Source organism: Salmo salar, chromosome ssa27, assembly GCF_905237065.1.
Source record: "Salmo salar chromosome ssa27, Ssal_v3.1, whole genome shotgun sequence".
NCBI lineage: Eukaryota > Metazoa > Chordata > Actinopteri > Salmoniformes > Salmonidae > Salmo > Salmo salar.
In genome coordinates this window covers 596,286-614,667 of record NC_059468.1, presented here as the reverse complement: position 1 = coordinate 614,667, position 18,382 = coordinate 596,286, and the positions used below count along the sequence as shown (strand labels likewise).

Sequence of the window (18,382 nt, the reverse complement as noted above, 5' to 3'; positions counted from 1 at the left end):
TACCGTAAATTCCGGACTATAAGCCGCAACTTTTTTCCCACGCTTTGAACCTCGCGGCTTAAACAATGACATGGCTAATATATGGATTTTTCCCGCTTTCAATTTTTTTTTCTCATAAGAAAAAGCATTCTGTGACGTGCTCAGTTTTTGGGCGGCATGAAGCTTTCATTAGACCAATGAAATTGCCAACGGGTTAAGGTCAAACAACTTTTTTGTTTACTGTTTAGATTAAATCGAGCGCTCTCAAACTTCCCATCATTCTGATTACGGTAGTCATTTTGTCACCCTCATCATGGCAAAGACACGGAGAAATGCATATGATGCAGCTTTCAAGTTGAAGGCGATTGATCTGGCTGTTGGAAAAGGAAATAGAGCTGCTGCACGGGAGCTTGGTTTTAATGAGTCGATGATAAGACGTTGGAAACAGCTTACTGCTAATTTTTTATTTTTTGTTACAAGCCGTGTTTCGTTAAAGCCTGTGTAAAGTTCATTTGTTTCAATGTACCAGTAGGCACCTGCGGCTTATAGACATGTGCGGCTTATTTATGTTCAAAATAATATTTTTGTTTAAATTCAGTGGGTGCGGCTTATATTCAGGTGCGCTTAATAGTCCGGAAATTACTGTAGGTTGGGCAAAACTAAACATGGCGGTGTTCGCCTTAGCAATCTCAAAGCCATTATTGAAAGAGATCGTGATACCTCACATCTCAAAATCGGGCTACTTAATGTTAGATCTCTCACTTTCAAGGCAGTTATAGTCAATGAACTAATCACTGATCATAATCTTGACGTCATTGGCCTGACTGAAACATGGCTTAAGCCTGATGAATTTACTGTGTTAAACGAGGCCTCACCTCCTGGTTACACTAGTGACCATATCCCCCGCGCATCCCGCGGAGGTGTTGCTAACATTTATGATAGCAAATTGCAATTCACAAAAAAAAACAAGTTTTCGTCTATTGAGCTTCTAGTCATGAAATCTATGCAGCTTACTCAATCACTTTTTATAGCTACTGTTTACAGGCCTCCTGGGCCATATACAGCATTCCTCACCGGGTTCCCTGAATTCCTATCGGACATTGTAGTCATGGCAGATAATATTCACATTTTTGGTGACTTTAATATTCACATGGAAAAGTCCACAGACCCACTCCAAAAGGCTTTTGGAGCCATCATCGACTCCGTCGGTTTTGTCCAACATGTCTCCGGACCTACTCACTGCCACAGTCATACTCTGGACCTAGTTTTGTCCCATGGAATAAATGTTGTGGATCTTAATGTTTTTCCTCATAATCCTGGACTATCGGACCACCATTTTATTACGTTTTCAATCGCAACAAATAATCTGCTCAGACCACAACCAAGGATCATCAAAAGTCGTGCTATAAATTCTCGGACAACCCAAAGATTCCTAGATGCCCTTCCAGACTCCCTCCGCCTACCCAAGGACGTCGGAGTACAAAAATCGGTTAACCACCTAACTGAGGAACTCAATTTAACCTTGCGCAACACCCTAGATGCAGTCGCACCCCTAAAAACAAAAAAACATTTGTCATAAGAAACTAGCTCCCTGGTATACAGAAAATACCCGAGCTCTGAAGCAAGCTTCCAGAAAATTGGAACGGAAATGGCGCTACACCAAACCGGAAGTCTTCCGACTAGCTTGGAAAGACAGCACCATGCAGTATCGAAGAGCCCTCACTGCTGCTCGATCATCCTATTTTTTTCCAACTTAATTGAGGAAAATAAGAACAATCCAACATTTATTTTTGATACTGGCACAAAGCTAACTAAAAAGCAGCATTCCCCAATTCATGAACTTCTTTGAGGAAAAGATCATGATCATTAGAAAGCAAATTACGAACTCCTCCTTAAATCTGCGTATTCCTCCAAAGCTCAGTTGTCCTGAGTCTGTACAACTCAGCCAGGACCTAGGATCAAGGGAGACACTGAAGTGTTTTAGTACTAGATCTCTTGACACATTGATGAAAATAATCATAGCCTCTAAACATTCAAGCTGCATACTGGACCTTATTCCAACTAAACTACTGAAAGAGCCTGCTTCCTGTGCTTGGCTCTCCTATGTTGAACATAATAAACGGCTCTCTATCCACCGGATGTGTACCAAACTCACTAAAAGTGGTAGTAATAAAGCCGAACCTTGACCCAGAAAATATAAAAAACTATCGGCCCATATCGAATCTCCCATTCCTCTCAAAAAAAATTTGAAAAGCTGTTGCGCAGCAACTCACTGACTTCCTGAAGACAAACAATGTATACGAAACGCTTCAGTCTGGTTTTAGACCCCATCATAGCACTGAGACTGCCCTTGTTAAGGGTGGTAAATGACATTTTAATGGCGTCAGACCAAGGCTCTGCATCTGTCCTCGTGCTCCTAGACCTTAGTGCTGCTTTTGATACCATCGATCACCACATTATTTTGGAGAGATTGGAAACCCAAATTGGTCTACACGGACAAGTTCTGGCCTGGTTTAGATCTTATCTGTCGGAAAGATATCAGTTTCTCTGTGGATGGTTTGTCCTCTGACAAATCAACTGTAAATTACGGTGTTCCTCAAGGTTCCGTTTTAGGACCACTATTGTTTTCACCTCTTGGTGATGTCATTCGGAAACATAATGTTAACTTTCACTGCTATGTGGATGACACACAGCTGTACATTTCGATGAAACATGGTGAAGCTCCAAAATTGCCCTCCCCTGGAAGCCTGTGTTTCAGACATAAGGAAGTGGATGGCTGCAAATGTTCTACTTTTAAACTCAGACAAAACAGAGATGCTTGTTCTAGGTCCCAGGAAACAAAGAGATCTTCTGTTGAATCTGACAATTAATCTTGATGGTTGTACAGTCGTCTCAAATAAAACTGAAGGACCTCTGCGTTACTCTGGACCCTGATCTCTCTTTTGACGAACATATCAAGACTGTTTCAAGGACAGCTTTTTTCCATCTACGTAACATTGCAAAAATCTGAAACTTTCTGTGCAAAGATGTAGAAAAATGTATCCATGCTTTTGTCTCTTCTAGGTTAGACTACTGCAATGCTCTACTTTCCGGTTACACGGATAAAGCACTAAATAAACTTCAGTTAGTGCTAAACACGCCTGCTAGAATCTTGACTAGAACCAACACATTTGATCATATTACTCCAGTGCTAGCCTCTCTACACTGACTTCCTGTTAAGGCAAGGGCTGATTTCAAGATTTTACTGCTAACCTACAAAGCATTACATGGGCTTGCTCCTACCTATCTTTCTGATTTGGTCCTGCCGTACATACCTACACGTAAGCTACGATCACAAGACGCAGGCCTCCTTACTGTCCCTAGAATATCTAAGCAAACAGCTGGAGGATTTCTCCTATAGGGCTCCATTTTAATGGAATGCTCTGCCTACCCATGTGAGAGACGCAGACTATGTCTCAACCTTTAAGTCTTTACTGAAGACTCATCTCTTCAGTAGGTCCTATGATTGAGTGTAGTCTGGCCCAGGAGTGTGAAGGTGTGAATGGAAAGACACTGGAGCAACGAACCACCCTTGCTGTCTCTGTCTGGCTGGTTCCCCCCTCTCCACTGGGATTCTCTGCCTCTAACCCTATTACAGGGGCTGAGTCACTGGTTTACTGGTGCTCTTCCATGCCGTCCCTAGGAGGGGTGCGTCACTTGAGTGGGTTGAGTCAATGACGTGATCTTCCTGTCCGGGATCTTCCTGTCTGCCTGCCCTTGGGTGGTGCCGTGGCAGAGATCTTTGTGGGCTATACTTGGCCTTATCTCAGGATGGTAAGTTGGTGGTTGAAGTTATCCCTCTAGTGGTGTGGGGGCTGTGCTTTGGCAAAGTGGGTGGGGTTATATCCTGCCTGGTTGGCCCTGTCCCAGGGTATGGTCGGATGGGGCCACCCGACCCCTCCTGTCTCAGCCTCCAGTATTTATGCTTCAGTAGTTTGTGTCGGGGGGCTAGGGTCAGTCTGTTATCTCTCTCCTGTCTTATCTGGTGTCCTGTGTGAATTTAAGTATGCTCTCTCTAATTCTCTCTCTCTCGGAGGACCTGAGCCCTAGACCATGCCTCAGGACTACCTGGCATGATGACTCCTTGCTGTCCCCAGTCCACCTGGCCGTGCTGCTGCTCCAGTTTCAACTCTTCTGCCTGCGGCTATGGAACCCTGACCTGTCCCAGACCTGCTGTTTTCAACTTTCTAAAGACAGCAGGAGCGGGAGAGATACTCTGAATGAACGGCTATGAAAAGCCAACTGACATTTACTCCTGAGGTGCTGACCTGTTGCACCCTCGACAACCACTGTGATTATTATTATTTGACCCTGCTGGTCATCTATGAACATTTGAACATCTTGGCCATGTTCTGTTATCTCCATCCGGCACAGCCAGAAGAGGACTAACCACCCCTCATAGCCTGCGTCCTCTCTAGGTTTCTTCCTAGGTTCTGCCCTTTCTAGGGAGTTTTTCCTAGCCACCGTGCTTCTACACCTGCATTGCTTGCTGTTTGGGGTTTGTCTGTCAGGAAGTCCAGGATCCAGTTGCAGAGGGAAGTGTTTAGTCCCAGGGTCCTTAGCTTAGTGATGAGCTTTGTGGGCACTATAGTGTTTGAACATCTCAAAATGTTTTGTCTCATAGCAAAGGGTCTGTATAGTTTTTTTGTTTTATAAATGTGCCCAAAAAAATCTAAAAACCTGTTTTCGCTTTGCCATTATAGGGTATAGAATAAGGCTGTCGTGTAGAAAAAGTCAAGGGGTCTGAATACTTTCTGAATGCACTGTAGATGTGGATGACAAAATAATTAATAAATGCTCAAATAGTGGTTGTATTGTTCTCTCAAAAGTGCTCACCTGAACCCTGCAGTGTCTCTCAGCCTCTGCTTTCTGGGCAGGCATCCTTGGACGCCTACCTTTCTATGTCTTCTTCCAGATACTACCTTTATGGCTGCTGCCACCGTCAGCCTGCATTACTATGGTAAGGGAATAAGGACAAAATGCAGAATATCAAAATCTACGATACTAGAATCTAGTAGTGGAAAAAGTACCCAATTGCCATAACTGAGTAAAGATGCCTTAATAGAAAATCTCTCAAAAGTGAAAGTTACCAAGTAAAATAATACTTGAATAAAAGTCTAAATGTATTTGGTTTTAAATATACTTTATGTATCAAAAGTAAATGTAATAGCTGAGTATCAAAAGTATAAATCATTTCACATTCCTTATGTTAAGCAAACCAGACAGAACCATTTTCTTTTTAATTATTTAAGGATAGCCAGCGGTACACTCCAACATCAGACATAATTTACAAATTACGTATATGTTTAGTGAGTCCGTCAGATCAGAGGCAGTAGGGATTACCAGATGTTCTCTTGATAAATGCATGAATTGTCCTATCCTCCTAAGCATTCGAAATGTAACGAGTACTTTTGGGTGTCGGGGAAAATCTGAGTAAAATGTACATGATTTTCTTTAGGAATGTAGTGAAGTAAAAGTTGTCAAATATAAATAGCAAAGATACCCCAAAAAACGAATTAAGTAGTACTATAGTGGAGCTGGAGGGGGTACATCCAGAAAAGAAAATACTTAATGGGACCATCATGTGAAAGGGGAGAATCCAATAGTGGCATTTGGGATTTTGAACAGTTATATCCCAAAAGACTGTAGTATAAGATTAGTGTCTTGCGTCAAGATTATGAACAGAGGAATGATGTATTTCTGTATTAAATTGTTGTACATAATGTAAACTTGACTAAATTAAATATTTCATGCCATACACTAAACAGTTCTATATCGCTTATTCAAAGACTGGACAGAAGTAAAGTTCTCCTTTACACATTTATTTTGAAACGGCACAAAAACTGTATGGGAATTCAGCAAGCAGACTACAGTCATAATGGAAAATAATAAACTGAAGCTTGTGGAATCATTATTTCTCTAATATAAATATCGGGCAAAATAAAAAAAAGGCTTCCTTCACATGACAAGGTTTTTGAAACAGATACATAAGAAAGTGGGGTACAGCAAGCACGGATTCTGCAGTTAGAAAACAATCATACCAAAGAGATAAACATTCGTACACATCAAAACACAATACAGGGCCTCCCGAGTGGCGCAGTGGTCTAAGGCACTGCATCGCTGTGCCACTAGAGATTCTGGGTTCGAGTCCAGGCTCTGTCGCAGCCGGCCGCGACCGGGAGGCCCATGGGGCGGCGCACAATTGGCCCAGCGTCGGCAGGGATATCCTTGTCTCATTGCGCACTAGTGACTCCTGTGTCGGGCCGGGCGCAGTGCACGCTGACACGGTCGCCAGGTGTACGTACGGTGTTTCCTCCGACATATTGGTGCGGCTGGCTTCCGGGTTGGATGGGCATTGTGTCAAGGTTGTGTTTCGGAGGACGCATGGCTCTCGACCTTCGCCTCTCCCGAGTCCGTACGGGAGTTGCAGCGATGAGACAAGACTAACTACTACCAATTGGATACCATGAAATTGGGGAGAAAAATACATTAAAAAAAACACAATACAGCCCCTCACACATTCCCTCTGCTTAATTGTGAGTGACAATATAGCTAGCTACTTTGCATTAAAAAAAAAATACAATTGTTACGAGTACAAATACTATACTTAAATTCACATTTTCATAAGAATTAAAACCCAAAAGCTTTCTTTTAGTGTATATGTATTTACAGTGCAACGTGCACCACAGGTAAAATCTCTCGTCCTAGCTACAATTTTGACGACACAATGTACCACTCAAAATAAAACGGGTTACAATAATCTATGTAACCTCGTCTACTACAGAAATGTGTATGGAACACAGATATAAATCTCACCTTTCACTGTCTGTGGCATCCATTTCAAACTACTTTTACCATTTAATCTTGATATAAGATTGGTGGCAAATGACTCCTACAAACAACAACAATGTGTTTCATATAAATAAATAGAACAATGTTATTACTACTTAAAATCAGTGTTTAAAACTCTCCAAATACTCCCTTTTTGTTTCAGATGCCTCTAAGGTTACTGATTTGAGAACAGTTTTATCCAGCTCTCACTAAAGAGATGGACCCATAGAAACTGATCTAGGACCAACCAAAGGAGTGCTTTCTTTGTACAGTGGCTCTGTGTGGATGTGAGTTTGACAATGCAAGACAGAATACCTTTCAAAACACATGGCACGGATAAGGAAATGAGTAAGAAAGACATGGACAAATGTGAAAAAAATACAAGAATATCAGTACAACTGATAGAAATACAATACAGAAGGAAACACATGTAGAAAATATAGTATGGTTCACATGAAGATACAGAGACACAATAATATTAAAGGCAGAAAAATAAAAAGTATTTGAAAAGTTGATGGACACATATGGCTGATTTAAATGCTATGATCAGGTGGTCTTGACCCTCTGAACTCCCATGCGTGTCCAGTCCACTGCTCAGTATGATGCTCAGCATGCGAGTATAACTGCACAGTTAGTGACAAAGAAACACAGAGCTCAGTTGGCTCAAAACAGCACAGAAGTAGATCTGGGTCTATCCATCCAAATTCAGCTACCCAAAAATGATTCCAAGTCAAAACCCCTCATCTCCCAGGCCTGTCCGTCACTCCGAGGCCTCACCCCTCCTCCCCATACTGGGGCTTGTCCGGCTCTGGGGTGAAGTTTCCCAGAGTTACAGATCTAGGATCAGCTTCCTCTCCCCCAATCCTAACCTTAACAATTAGTGGGGGAAATGCAAAACTGACCCAGGATCAGCATCTAGGGGCAGCTTCAATCTACTGGGGCTTGTCCGTCTTGTGGGCGGTGATGAAGGCCATGCCGTGGGTCCTCAAGTGGGTGTTAAGGTCGGAGGCCCTGTTGAAGCGCCGCCTGCACACCCTGCAGCTCATACTCCCCTTCCCGTCCTCTCCCTCCAGGGGGGAGGAGGGTGAGCTGTCCGGGGAGGAAGGTGTGCGCGGCGGCCTGCGATCGGACTCCCCCTGGTGGTCTCTCACGCGGTGAGTGATGAAACGGTGGCGTCCCAGGGAGCCGGCAGAGGCGAAGCATACGCCACACTGCAGGCACTGGAAGGAGGCGGCATCGGCGCGATGCTGCGGGATGTGGCGCTGGAACTCGGCGGCGTCCTCTGTGGCGAAGCCGCACGGAACGCAGTGGAACACGTTGTCGGCCTCCACGGGCTCGGGAGGCGCTGACGCTCGAGTTCTCTTCACGGGACTGCAGCCCTCCTCGCCCCCCTCCTCGCCCCCCTCCTCTGTGGCGTCTCCGCTGTCCGTGCCACCCCCTTCCTCGTCCCCTGGTGGCCCCCCCTCCCCGTCAGCTTCAGACGAGCTGCCTGGCCCCTTACCCGGTGCTGAACGCTTCCTGGTCTGAGGGCCCTGCAGGGGGACAGAGGGGCGAGAACGTTCAAAAAGCATTATCTTGATTTTTGGTTTAACATATTCAGATCCAAGTCACCACACAATGGGTAACATTACAGACCAAAGTTGCAGAGAGCACACAGGAAACGAGTACAGTTGTCCAATTATGACTGAGACTGAAATGTACCCCCACCAAGTAATGGAAAGAAGAACGGATTCTAACTGACCTGTCCATCAGTGGATCTGACACCGTGATGATGGACCTGGATATGCTTCTCCAGTATGAGCCGACTGCTGAAGCTCCGCTTGTCCTCAGTGCAATATCTGCAAACACACAAGTATACACAGGCTCTGAGGATGCTGTACACTTTACCTAGGTGGGCTGATATTAGCCTGAACATAACATTCTACATGTCCCTGCTAATTGTCTTGTCCCATCCACTCTTACAGACATTTTCAAATATAATACACTGCTCAAAAAAATAAAGGGAACACTTAAACAACACAATGTAACTCCAAGTCAATCACACTTCTGTGAAATCAAACTGTCCACTGAGGAAGCAACACTGATTGACAATACATTTCACATGCTGTTGTGCAAATGGAATAGACAACATGTGGAAATTATAGGCAATTAGCAAGACACCCCCAATAAAGGAGTGGTTCTGCAGGTGGGGACCACAGACCACTTCTCAGTTCCTATGCTTCCTGGCTGACGTTTTGGTCACTTTTGAATGCTGGCGGTGCTTTCACTCTAGTGGTAGCATGAGACGGAGTCTACAACCCACACAAGTGGCTCAGGTAGTGCAGCTCATCCAGGATGGCACATCAATGCGAGCTGTGGCAAGAAGGTTTGCTATGTCTGTCAGCGTAGTGTCCAGAGCATGGAGGCGCTACCAGGAGACAGGCCAGCACATCAGGAGACGTGGAGGAGGCCGTAGGAGGGCAACAACCCAGCAGCAGGACCGCTACCTCCGCCTTTGTGCAAGGTGGAGCAGGAGAAGCACTGCCAGAGCCCTGCAAAATGACCTCCAGCAGGCCACAAATGTGCATGTGTCTGCTCAAACGGTCAGAAACAGACTCCATGAGGGTAGTATGAGGGCCCGATGTCCACAGGTGGGGGTTGTGCTTACAGCCCAACACCGTGCAGGACGTTTGGCATTTGCCAGAGAACACCAAGATCGCCACTGGCGCCCTGTGCTCTTCACAGATGAAAGCAGGTTCACACTGAGCACGTGACAGACGTGACAGAGTCTGGAGACGCCGTGGAGAACGTTCTGCTGCCTGCAACATCCTCCAGCATGACCGGTTTGGCGGTGGGTCAGTCATGGTGTGGGGTGGCATTTCTTTGGGGGGGCCGCACAGCCCTCCATGTGCTCGCCAGAGGTAGCCTGACTGCCATTAGGTACCGAGATGAGATCCTCAGACCCCTTGTGAGACCATATGCTGGTGCGGTTGGCCCTGGGTTCCTCCTAATGCAAGACAATGCTAGACCTCATGTGGCTGGAGTGTGTCAGCAGTTCCTGCAAGAGGAAGGCATTGATGCTATGGACTGGCCCGCCCGTTCCCCAGACCTGAATCCAATTGAGCACATCTGGGACATCATGTCTCGCTCCATCTACCAACGCCACGTTGCACCACAGACTGTCCAGGAGTATGCGGATGCTTTAGTCCAGGTCTGGGAGGAGATCCCTCAAGAGACCATCCGCCACCTCATCAGGAGCATGCCCAGGCATTGTAGAGAGGTCATACAGGCACGTGGACGCCACACACACTACTGAGCCTCATTTTGACTTGTTTTAAGGACATTACATCAAAGTTGGATCAGCCTGTATTGTGGTTTTCCACTTTAATTTTGAGTGTGACTCCAAATCCAGACCTCCATGGGTTGATAAATTGGATTTCCATTGATTATTTTTGTGTGATTTTGTTGTCAGCACATTCAACTATGTAAAGAAAAAAGTATTTAATAAGATTATTTCTTTCATTCAGATCTAGGATGTGTTGTTTAAGTGTTCCCTTTATTTTTTTGAGCAGTATATATGCCATTTAGCAGAATGTATGGGTGGTCCCATGAATTGAACCCACTATCCATGCTTTACCATCTGAGCTACAGGGATCTAAATATGGTGCTTTTGTGGATGTATAGATGAGTATGGGGTTCACTCACTGGCAGTGGAAGACTCTCTTGTTGCCCTCGTGGATTACGCGTACATGGCGCCGCAGGCTGGATGAGGTGCAGAAGGAGCTCTCACACACACGACACAGGAACTTCTTCATAGCCTACAGAGGCAGATACACAAGGAAATAAGAGAGGGTGAGTCCTTTCGTAATCTCCCTGTGTACACAGACACTGACATTACACTTCGGCCATACAAATTTGATTTACTGTATAACAGATTTTTTTTCGCCGGAAAAGTGAGCCAAGCGAGCGAAGAAAATAAAAACAAATCAAGAAGTCGTAAAAATACTTAACAACCTTGGTACAAACACCTAGTGACCTCAGCAAGCGATTTTAGCCTTTAGGTATAATGGTTTTGTAGTGACAGTCACAGGGACCAAGGTTTGAGTCCCAGTCAGGGTACCCTCCTAATTAACTACATTGGTGTCAGGTGTTGGATAGCATCACTGAAAGCCTGTCCCAGCTGAATTAGTCACAGCCATTTTTCATAATTGATAATATACACTCAGTGTACAAAACATTAGGAGCACCTTCCTAATATTGAGTTGCACCCCCTTTTGCCCTCTGAACAGCCTCAATTCATCGGAGCATGGACTCAAGGTGTTGAAAGCGTTCCACAGGGATGCTGGTTCATGTTGACTCCAATGCTTCCCACAGTTGTGTCAAGTTGACTAGATGTCCTTTGGGTGGTGGACCATTCTTGATACACACGGGAAACTGTTGAGCGTGAAATTACCCAGCAGCGTTGCAGTTCTTGACACGCTTAAACGGGTGCGCCTGGCACCTAATACCATACCCCATTCAAAGGCACTTACAACTTTTGTTTTGACCTATTCACCCTCTGAATGGCACGCATACTGTACACAATCCATGTCTCAATTGTCTTAAGGCTTGAAAATTATTATTTAACCTGTCTCCTCCCCTTCATCTACACTCATTTAAGTGTATTTAACAGGTGACATCAATAAGGGATCATAGCTTTCACCTGGATTCACCTGGTCAGTCTATGTCATGGAAAGTGCAAGTGCTCCTAATGTTTTGTACACTCAGTGTATAGCATTCTACTAAAGTAATCAGACTTATTTGTACTATATTGAACTGCTTCAGCTTTTATTTAGCTAGAATTCTACATTTAACACATCTCCCACTATCGTAATCCTACAAATATTTTTAGACAGCTGAAGCAAGCACACCCTGTCTTCAGGAAATGTAGCTATTCTAGGTTAGTCAAATTTATCTTACTTTAGAAGTGTTCACTGCATGCTGACTAGCATCTATTTAGTTGCAATGCCCAAATCAACTTAAAGTATCTACAAAACAAGTTTAACAGCAACATAATCCAAAAGGAGGGCTACTAAAAAAAATCCCTTTTCATTTTTGCGATTCACAAATTGTTATTTTGATTCGCGTGATTCAATTCACTGAGCTCTTACCGAATCCCAACTACTACAATAGCGAAGCGAATCATTAAATTTGTCCAAAATAATAGTTTTATAAAAGAGATTGACATGAATCAAATGAATGATTTTTTTTTCTTCTCTTTTTTACAATTAATTACATTTGTATGGCCTTACCTTTCCATGCTCTGTTTTCATGTGAGAGATGTAGTCGTCGCTCTGTGTGAAGCTCTTCTGACATTGCTGGCAGCTCCATTCTGAGGGGGTCCCACGATGGCTGCCTGCCTCCATAGAACTAGACTGATTCTCAGGTTTCTCATAGTCCTCATCCCCCTCTTCCTCTCCTTCCTCCTCCTCCTCCTCTTCTTCTTGGTCTCGGCCCCAGTCCTCTCCATCTGAGTTGTCTGTTTTTTCAGAGGGCTTAGATTTGGGGGGGGAGGGGGTGGAGGGGTTGGTGGGGGCTGTGGCAGGGGCGGAGGCATCGGATTGTCCCTCCTGTTTGACTGACAGCCCTCTGTGAGCAGTCTGGACAACAGTATTAAAGGAAGTGAGAGGAATGACCAGTCAGACAAGAGAGAAGTGAGAATGGAAGACAACACTGTCAAATGAGCGAATATTAATTACTATTTACCATCAGGGGATTGAACAACTAACATATCACTTTCCTTTACTGCAATCATATGTTTCCCTGTAATCATATGTTTCCCTGTGAGTTAGAATGTAACTAAAGAAACCTTTATGTGTTCCATCATGGAACCTTTCTGCGCGTAGAGTTTGGTGCAGTCAGGACACTTGAACACATGCACTTTCTGCTTGGCCAGGTGGGTGTCGAAATGCATGTACAGTAACGGTTTCTGGGTAAAAACTGTATCGCACATCACACACTTGTAGATCATTCTGCAAATACAGAGAAAGAGGGAAATAGTGCCGTGAATGTAGCGTTTTTATCAGGGCTCAAATTTGGACAAAACTGAGACGAGATGTGCTTTAAAATACAGTGTTTCCCAATCCTGGTCTTGGGGACCCAAAATATGCACATTTATGTTTTAGTACACCTGAACACAGTTGAATTAAGTGTGTTAGTGCTAGAGCACTAGGACAAAAACATGCACCCCTCTGGGTCCTCAGGACCAGGATTAGAAAACACTGCTCTAAACCTAAAGAGACATAACATGGTTCAGTGACTGTGGGGCACTTACTTGGCCTGTCCCCCGGTGAGGGTAGGGTGCTGGGTGCTGATGTGTCCCTGTGCACTAGGGGCAGACTTGAAGGCCATGGGGCAGCTGGGGCACTTGTGGAACACCTCGCAGTGGGCCGTCTGGATGTGGGACTTGATGGAGTTCAGACCCCCGAAGACCACCTGGCAACTGGAGCACCTGGGGGAACGCATATGAACAAAAACAAAATGTTAAACACATAGATTCAGTCGCTGTTGTCAATGATGCTAATATAGTGTCCATTGACAATTGGGTGGCTTGATTGTCATGTAACTACGGCGAGAATCTTCAACCACAAAAGTGTCTTTTCACAAAGAATGTTATCTGTGCGTGAGAGGCACATTTGCATTTGATTATTGTAGTTATCTCTGTCTCATACATCCACCTGACAATGCTGCATCTAAGCAGTAGTTTGTGGAATGTAGACATGCATGTATTTGTAGCACGTTTGCATATCAGTGTAGATTACTTACACACTGAAAAAGGCTGCTAAGCCGAAACGTCCGTATAAGCTAGTGAAAATACTTTTTGCAACATCCTTCGTGTGCAGACCTATTACATTTGTTGCTGACTTATCAGTGCAGACACTATTCCTTCACCTGTATCCGATGCGGCGGGCGAAGTGCAGACAGGCCTCCTCTAGGTGGGTCTGGAAGCTGGCCTGCCGGGCGATGCCCCCACACTCTGGACAGACGTGGGGTGCCCGGTGCTTATGAATCCTCTGGTGAGCCGACACACTGCAACAGTTAGGCAGCATCATGGGAGGGGAACACAGGGTACAGGTCTGGGCAGGAAGATGAGAGGGAACAGGTTTAACAATTGACATTTAGTACACACAGAGGCATTAATCATAATTCATTTTCATAGTAAACATTAGCAGCATCATGGGAGTGGAGCACAGCGTACAGGTTTGGATAGGGAGGATAGAGGGGGAGAAAAGGTATAAAAGTTGACTACGGCATAACACTATGAATACACTACTACTTCTAATACTGCAAAACTTCTACTAAAACTTGTATTGCGTAATAAGTCATCACCCACATGTCTTGGAAGGGTTAATAAAAGCATTTTGAGGCATAACAAATGACTTGTTTTCATAGTAAACTAGTATTATGTAATAGTATTGACTAATACATAAAGTAAAGCAGGCCATTAAACATATTAAAGTGGTTTCCCAAACACAGACTAAGCCTAATCCTGGACTAAAGGGCATGTGAAGTGGAGGTTCTCCATTGAAAGTGTTTCTTAGCCCAGGACAAGGGAAACTGCTTTAATATGTTTAATGGCCTGCTTTACCTTAGTCAATACTCATTCAGTCATTATACATGACTAAGCTTGACACTAGTAGTTCGTTACCAGCCTGTAAGTAATGCACACCCATACTTCAGGCTCTCACCGAGTTGGGGGTAGCTCTGATCTGCTGGAAGTGGGCGACCAGCTCAGCCTTTCCAGAGAACTGGGCCTGGCACTCGGGACACTTGAAGTTGTGGTACTGCAGCACCTCGCCCTTCTTGCAGGGGAGGGGCATCAGTGCCTGGGGGCTCTGGACCGCGCGGCGGACCGGTCTTGGCTGTGCAGAGGAGGGAGACCGTGTGTCCTTCAGTGGGCTGGAGCTGGACGATACGGCGGGGACTCCGGACGTGGGGGAGGAGACTGGGGGAGGAAAGGAGATTGAAGAAGGGGAGAGCATGCCTTGTCAACAAAGCAAAGCAAGAACACAAAGAAGATGGAGGTGAATTGAACTTACTGACCACATCCTGACAGAAATAAAGCATTGTTTGTGAAACCACATTGTATGCGTCCTAAATGGCTTTTACTTTTTTGCACTACTTTTGTCCAGAGCCATACGAGACGTAGCCACTGTCACTAAAAACTATTCTGAAAGACACGCCTTACCAATGGGTGTGGTGTCCTGCTGGCCAATCATCTGCTCCACGTTGACGGGCCTCATGACGAGGTGAGAGCACTGCATGACCAGCCCGCGTTCCTTATGCTCCCTGGCGTGGAGCAGCAGGCTGCATTTGTTAAAGAAGGCCAGCCGTTTGGCACAGTGGTTGCAGGTCACCTCGATGCGCAGCGAGCGCCTGTCGTAGTGACGGGCCAGGCTGCGCTCCAGGGCGAAGGCGTCGCCACATTCCAGACAGCGGTAGCCCGTGGCAGGCAGAGGAAGCCCCCACTCTGGGGGCGGAAGAGCCGAGAGGTCGGGTTTATAACTGGGCAGCAGGTTCTTGCTGTTGAGGATCTTGTTGAAGGCCTCCACCAGGCTAGACTGACTGCGGGAGATGACGGCACCCGTACTGTTCACGATGGAGGCAGGCTTGTTTGGCTGGTGAGTGCTGGCTAGGACGCTGGTGGTGCCTCCGTTAGCTGTTTTAGCACCGACAGGACGTACGCACAGCCCACCAGTGGCTACTGAGAACTTAGGAGAGGAGACAGAGGGAGCGGCAGGCAGGGTGGCAGATTTAGTGAAGCTAACAGCAGTGGCAGATACCATGGCTTTGTCTGAGGAGGCAGCCATCTTGTTCTGAGCCTTGGTTGCAGCAACTAGCATAGCGCTACTGGCTGCTAGTGTAGACACAGGTAGTGTGTTGAGGCTCTTTACTTTCTGCGGCTGGGAGGCTACCATACGACCAGAGGGAGTGTCAGGCTTCCGGGACCTGTTGGCTGGGGCCTTGCGCCCCCCTTGATGAGCTTTGCTGGGGTCCAAACCCTTGACTCCGGCAGCACCTGCTTTGGGTGCGACCCTGGTAACAGTTCTGGTGATTCCACCAGAGGAGGTTTTGATGGTCTTTATCCGCACTTTGAGGGGCCGGGCAGGAGCAGCAGGCCCTCCTGGAATTGAGGTGCCACCTTCGGTGGTTGGAGGTTTAGACTTGCCATCATCCATCTCCATTTTCTCCTCTCCTGTTCTTGCACCCTCTTCCTTTACAAAATCTGCCTTGCCATCCATAGCCTTCTCTATTCCATTCCCCACCTCCATCTCTTCCTCCTCCTCCTTAGGCTCCTGAAGGTCAGAGGGGGGCGGTGTGGAGGCTACTGCAGGGCTGGAGCACCTCTTGGCAGTTACTGGTGCTGCCAATTTGGGTATCTCTGGCTCAGGACTTTCAGGCGAGTCCCGCTCTTCTATAACATGCTCTGGGTGTTTGTCTTCCTGTGGTGGACTCTTGGTGGAGCCTGACTGGGGAGTTGAGGAGGTCACGCTAGTGCCCGAGGGAGTGTCCCCTGGTTTGGGGTGAGCTGCCGATGAGGCCATGGGATGGGTGGAGTCAGAGATGACAGCAGGGGACCTAAAACGACGTGCCAGTTTGGGAGGGGTGCGGGAGGGGGAGTCAGGGGGTTCCTGGATCAGCAGCGGGGGCCCTAGGTCCGGATCGGAATCATCCTCCTCTGAGTCTCGGGGACTAAATAATGCCGGGCCGGCTTTAGGTGCCCCGTTAAACGGCTGAGATGAGTGCAGCGGGTGTGAGGAGAGGGCGGATGACGGAGACAGGAGCAAAGGCTTGGAAGGCGGGAAGAAAGGAGAGGACAATCCAACTGACACTCCTGGGACAAGAGGAGCAGACTCGACTGATGAAGAGGAGGATAACGACGCTTTGCCCTCATCATCTCCTCCTTGGCCCGTCTCTTGCTGTGTGTGCTGCTGCTGCTGGTAGTGCTGCTGCTGTAGAAGCTGCATCTTCCTCGCCTTCCCTACAGGGTCTCCCGACCCCTGCACCATGAGAGGCTTCAGTCTGTTGAATATATTGCCAACCTGCTTGGCAGATTTAGTTGATCCAGCACCGCATCCTCCGCCCTCTGAAGCTGTTTTGGGGGTACACACGGACCACGGCTCCCCATTAGATTGGGCATGAGCCTGGGTTAGGGGCGGGGTCACACCAGAGGGCCCAAACCCATTGTGGTTGAGTGGTTCTGATTCCGCCATGCCTGGGGCACAGGCACCGAGCCGTGGACCCACAGCGACCCCAGCAATGCCGTCCATAGTGTCCTGGTCTGTGTCCCCATCCCCTCCATCGATGGTGTCGGGTCGCACACGGTTCTTTACAATAACGCTGACAATAGGGGTGTCAGCCTGGGGGTCTGGGGGGCTAGGTGGTCTCAGAGACGGCCCTACACCAACCCCACCGTCTGGCTTTCCCAGAGGAGCACCGCCTGGCCCGTGTGGGCCCTCAGCCTCATCAGGAGCAGACTGGATGGCCTCTTTAGCGTCAATGTCGGGAATGTCAAACGCTGCCAACAGGTCATCGAAATCTGGGGTCTTCATGTCCCCCATGCCGGGACCTAATCCTGCAAGACAAGGAACACCAAGCGAACAGAGAATGAGTGACATGATGGCACGATAACATCCTGTGTTTCTCATTGTACCTAAATCATGTATACAAAAGTTTAAATAAAAAGGATATAATCCTTCATGTTCCTGTTCAGTAAATATAACTAGCTACCTAGTTAATACCTAAGCAAGCTAGCTAGTTAGCAGCAGAACCATGTCGATGGACAACAGAGCAGGATTTATTTGACCCGAGCAGTGGTAGCTACGACTGTGCCGACACTAAGATCACTAGCCAGCTTCTCGAAGTATTGCATACAGTAAACATTGCGAGTAGGGGGCTATGTTGCCTAGCTAACATGAACACAATACCGTTTCTGAAACAGACAGATCGTGTTGTCTACGATTATGTCAACAACTAGCTAGGTAAAAGCTACAACATAGCTAGCTTACAATAGCTAGCTAAGAAAGAAATGCAATTCCGTTGATCTGTTTAATAGTTTAATTCACTGAGTGAGGACATTAAATGCAGCTTTTGAGATGCCTTACATATGGAATAACCTGCAATGGTTTCACAATGATGAATAATTTAACACCACAAACGTCTTGCAGCTGTGAGTTTATTTTCGGCTTCCCCTTCATCATATTCAGCCAGGCTAGCTGGCCGATGAGCCCAAGCAGCGCGAGGGTTCCTTTAGCGGAGGCCATTGTATCCATTCATAACGGGTTACTGGGGAATAACCATGCACTATTGTCAATAAAATGATCTTATGGGTTGATCATTGTCACTGTGGACAATTGGTGGGACCGGTATTTTCAATCTCAATTGCACATTTTGATTGTTTACCTGGATCTGTGATTCCCGACTATAGTCTCTCGCTCCAGACGAAGAGCCCTTACTTCCCGTCACATGATGAAAAGAGGTCCTATCAGATCATTGTATCGATGCCATTTATTTT

General features: G+C 46.4%; 1 protein-coding gene across 4 annotated transcripts; it reads right to left on the bottom strand.

Annotated features, from left to right (window-relative positions):
- Positions 1-5,824: 5,824 nt before the first annotated feature.
- On the bottom strand, positions 5,825-18,360 carry znf687b (zinc finger protein 687b). Of its 4 annotated transcripts, none has more exons than XM_014176857.2 (11): positions 18,271-18,360; positions 17,973-18,153; positions 15,056-17,443; positions 14,556-14,851; positions 13,759-13,943; positions 13,142-13,318; positions 12,677-12,839; positions 12,120-12,467; positions 10,534-10,646; positions 8,591-8,687; positions 5,825-8,381 (listed from the first exon to the last, which is right to left on the bottom strand). In XM_014176857.2, the coding sequence occupies exons 3-11, from the start codon at positions 17,427-17,429 to the stop codon at positions 7,782-7,784; spliced, it is 4,353 nt and encodes a 1,450-aa protein (XP_014032332.2). In that variant the 5' UTR covers positions 17,430-17,443; positions 17,973-18,153; positions 18,271-18,360; the 3' UTR covers positions 5,825-7,781. The 4 variants fall into 4 exon arrangements, with proteins under 4 accessions (XP_014032332.2, XP_014032333.2, XP_014032331.2 ...); XM_014176858.2 differs by having other exon boundaries at positions 18,027-18,153; XM_014176856.2 differs by lacking the exon at positions 17,973-18,153 and having other exon boundaries at positions 18,271-18,352.
- Positions 18,361-18,382: the final 22 nt, after the last annotated feature.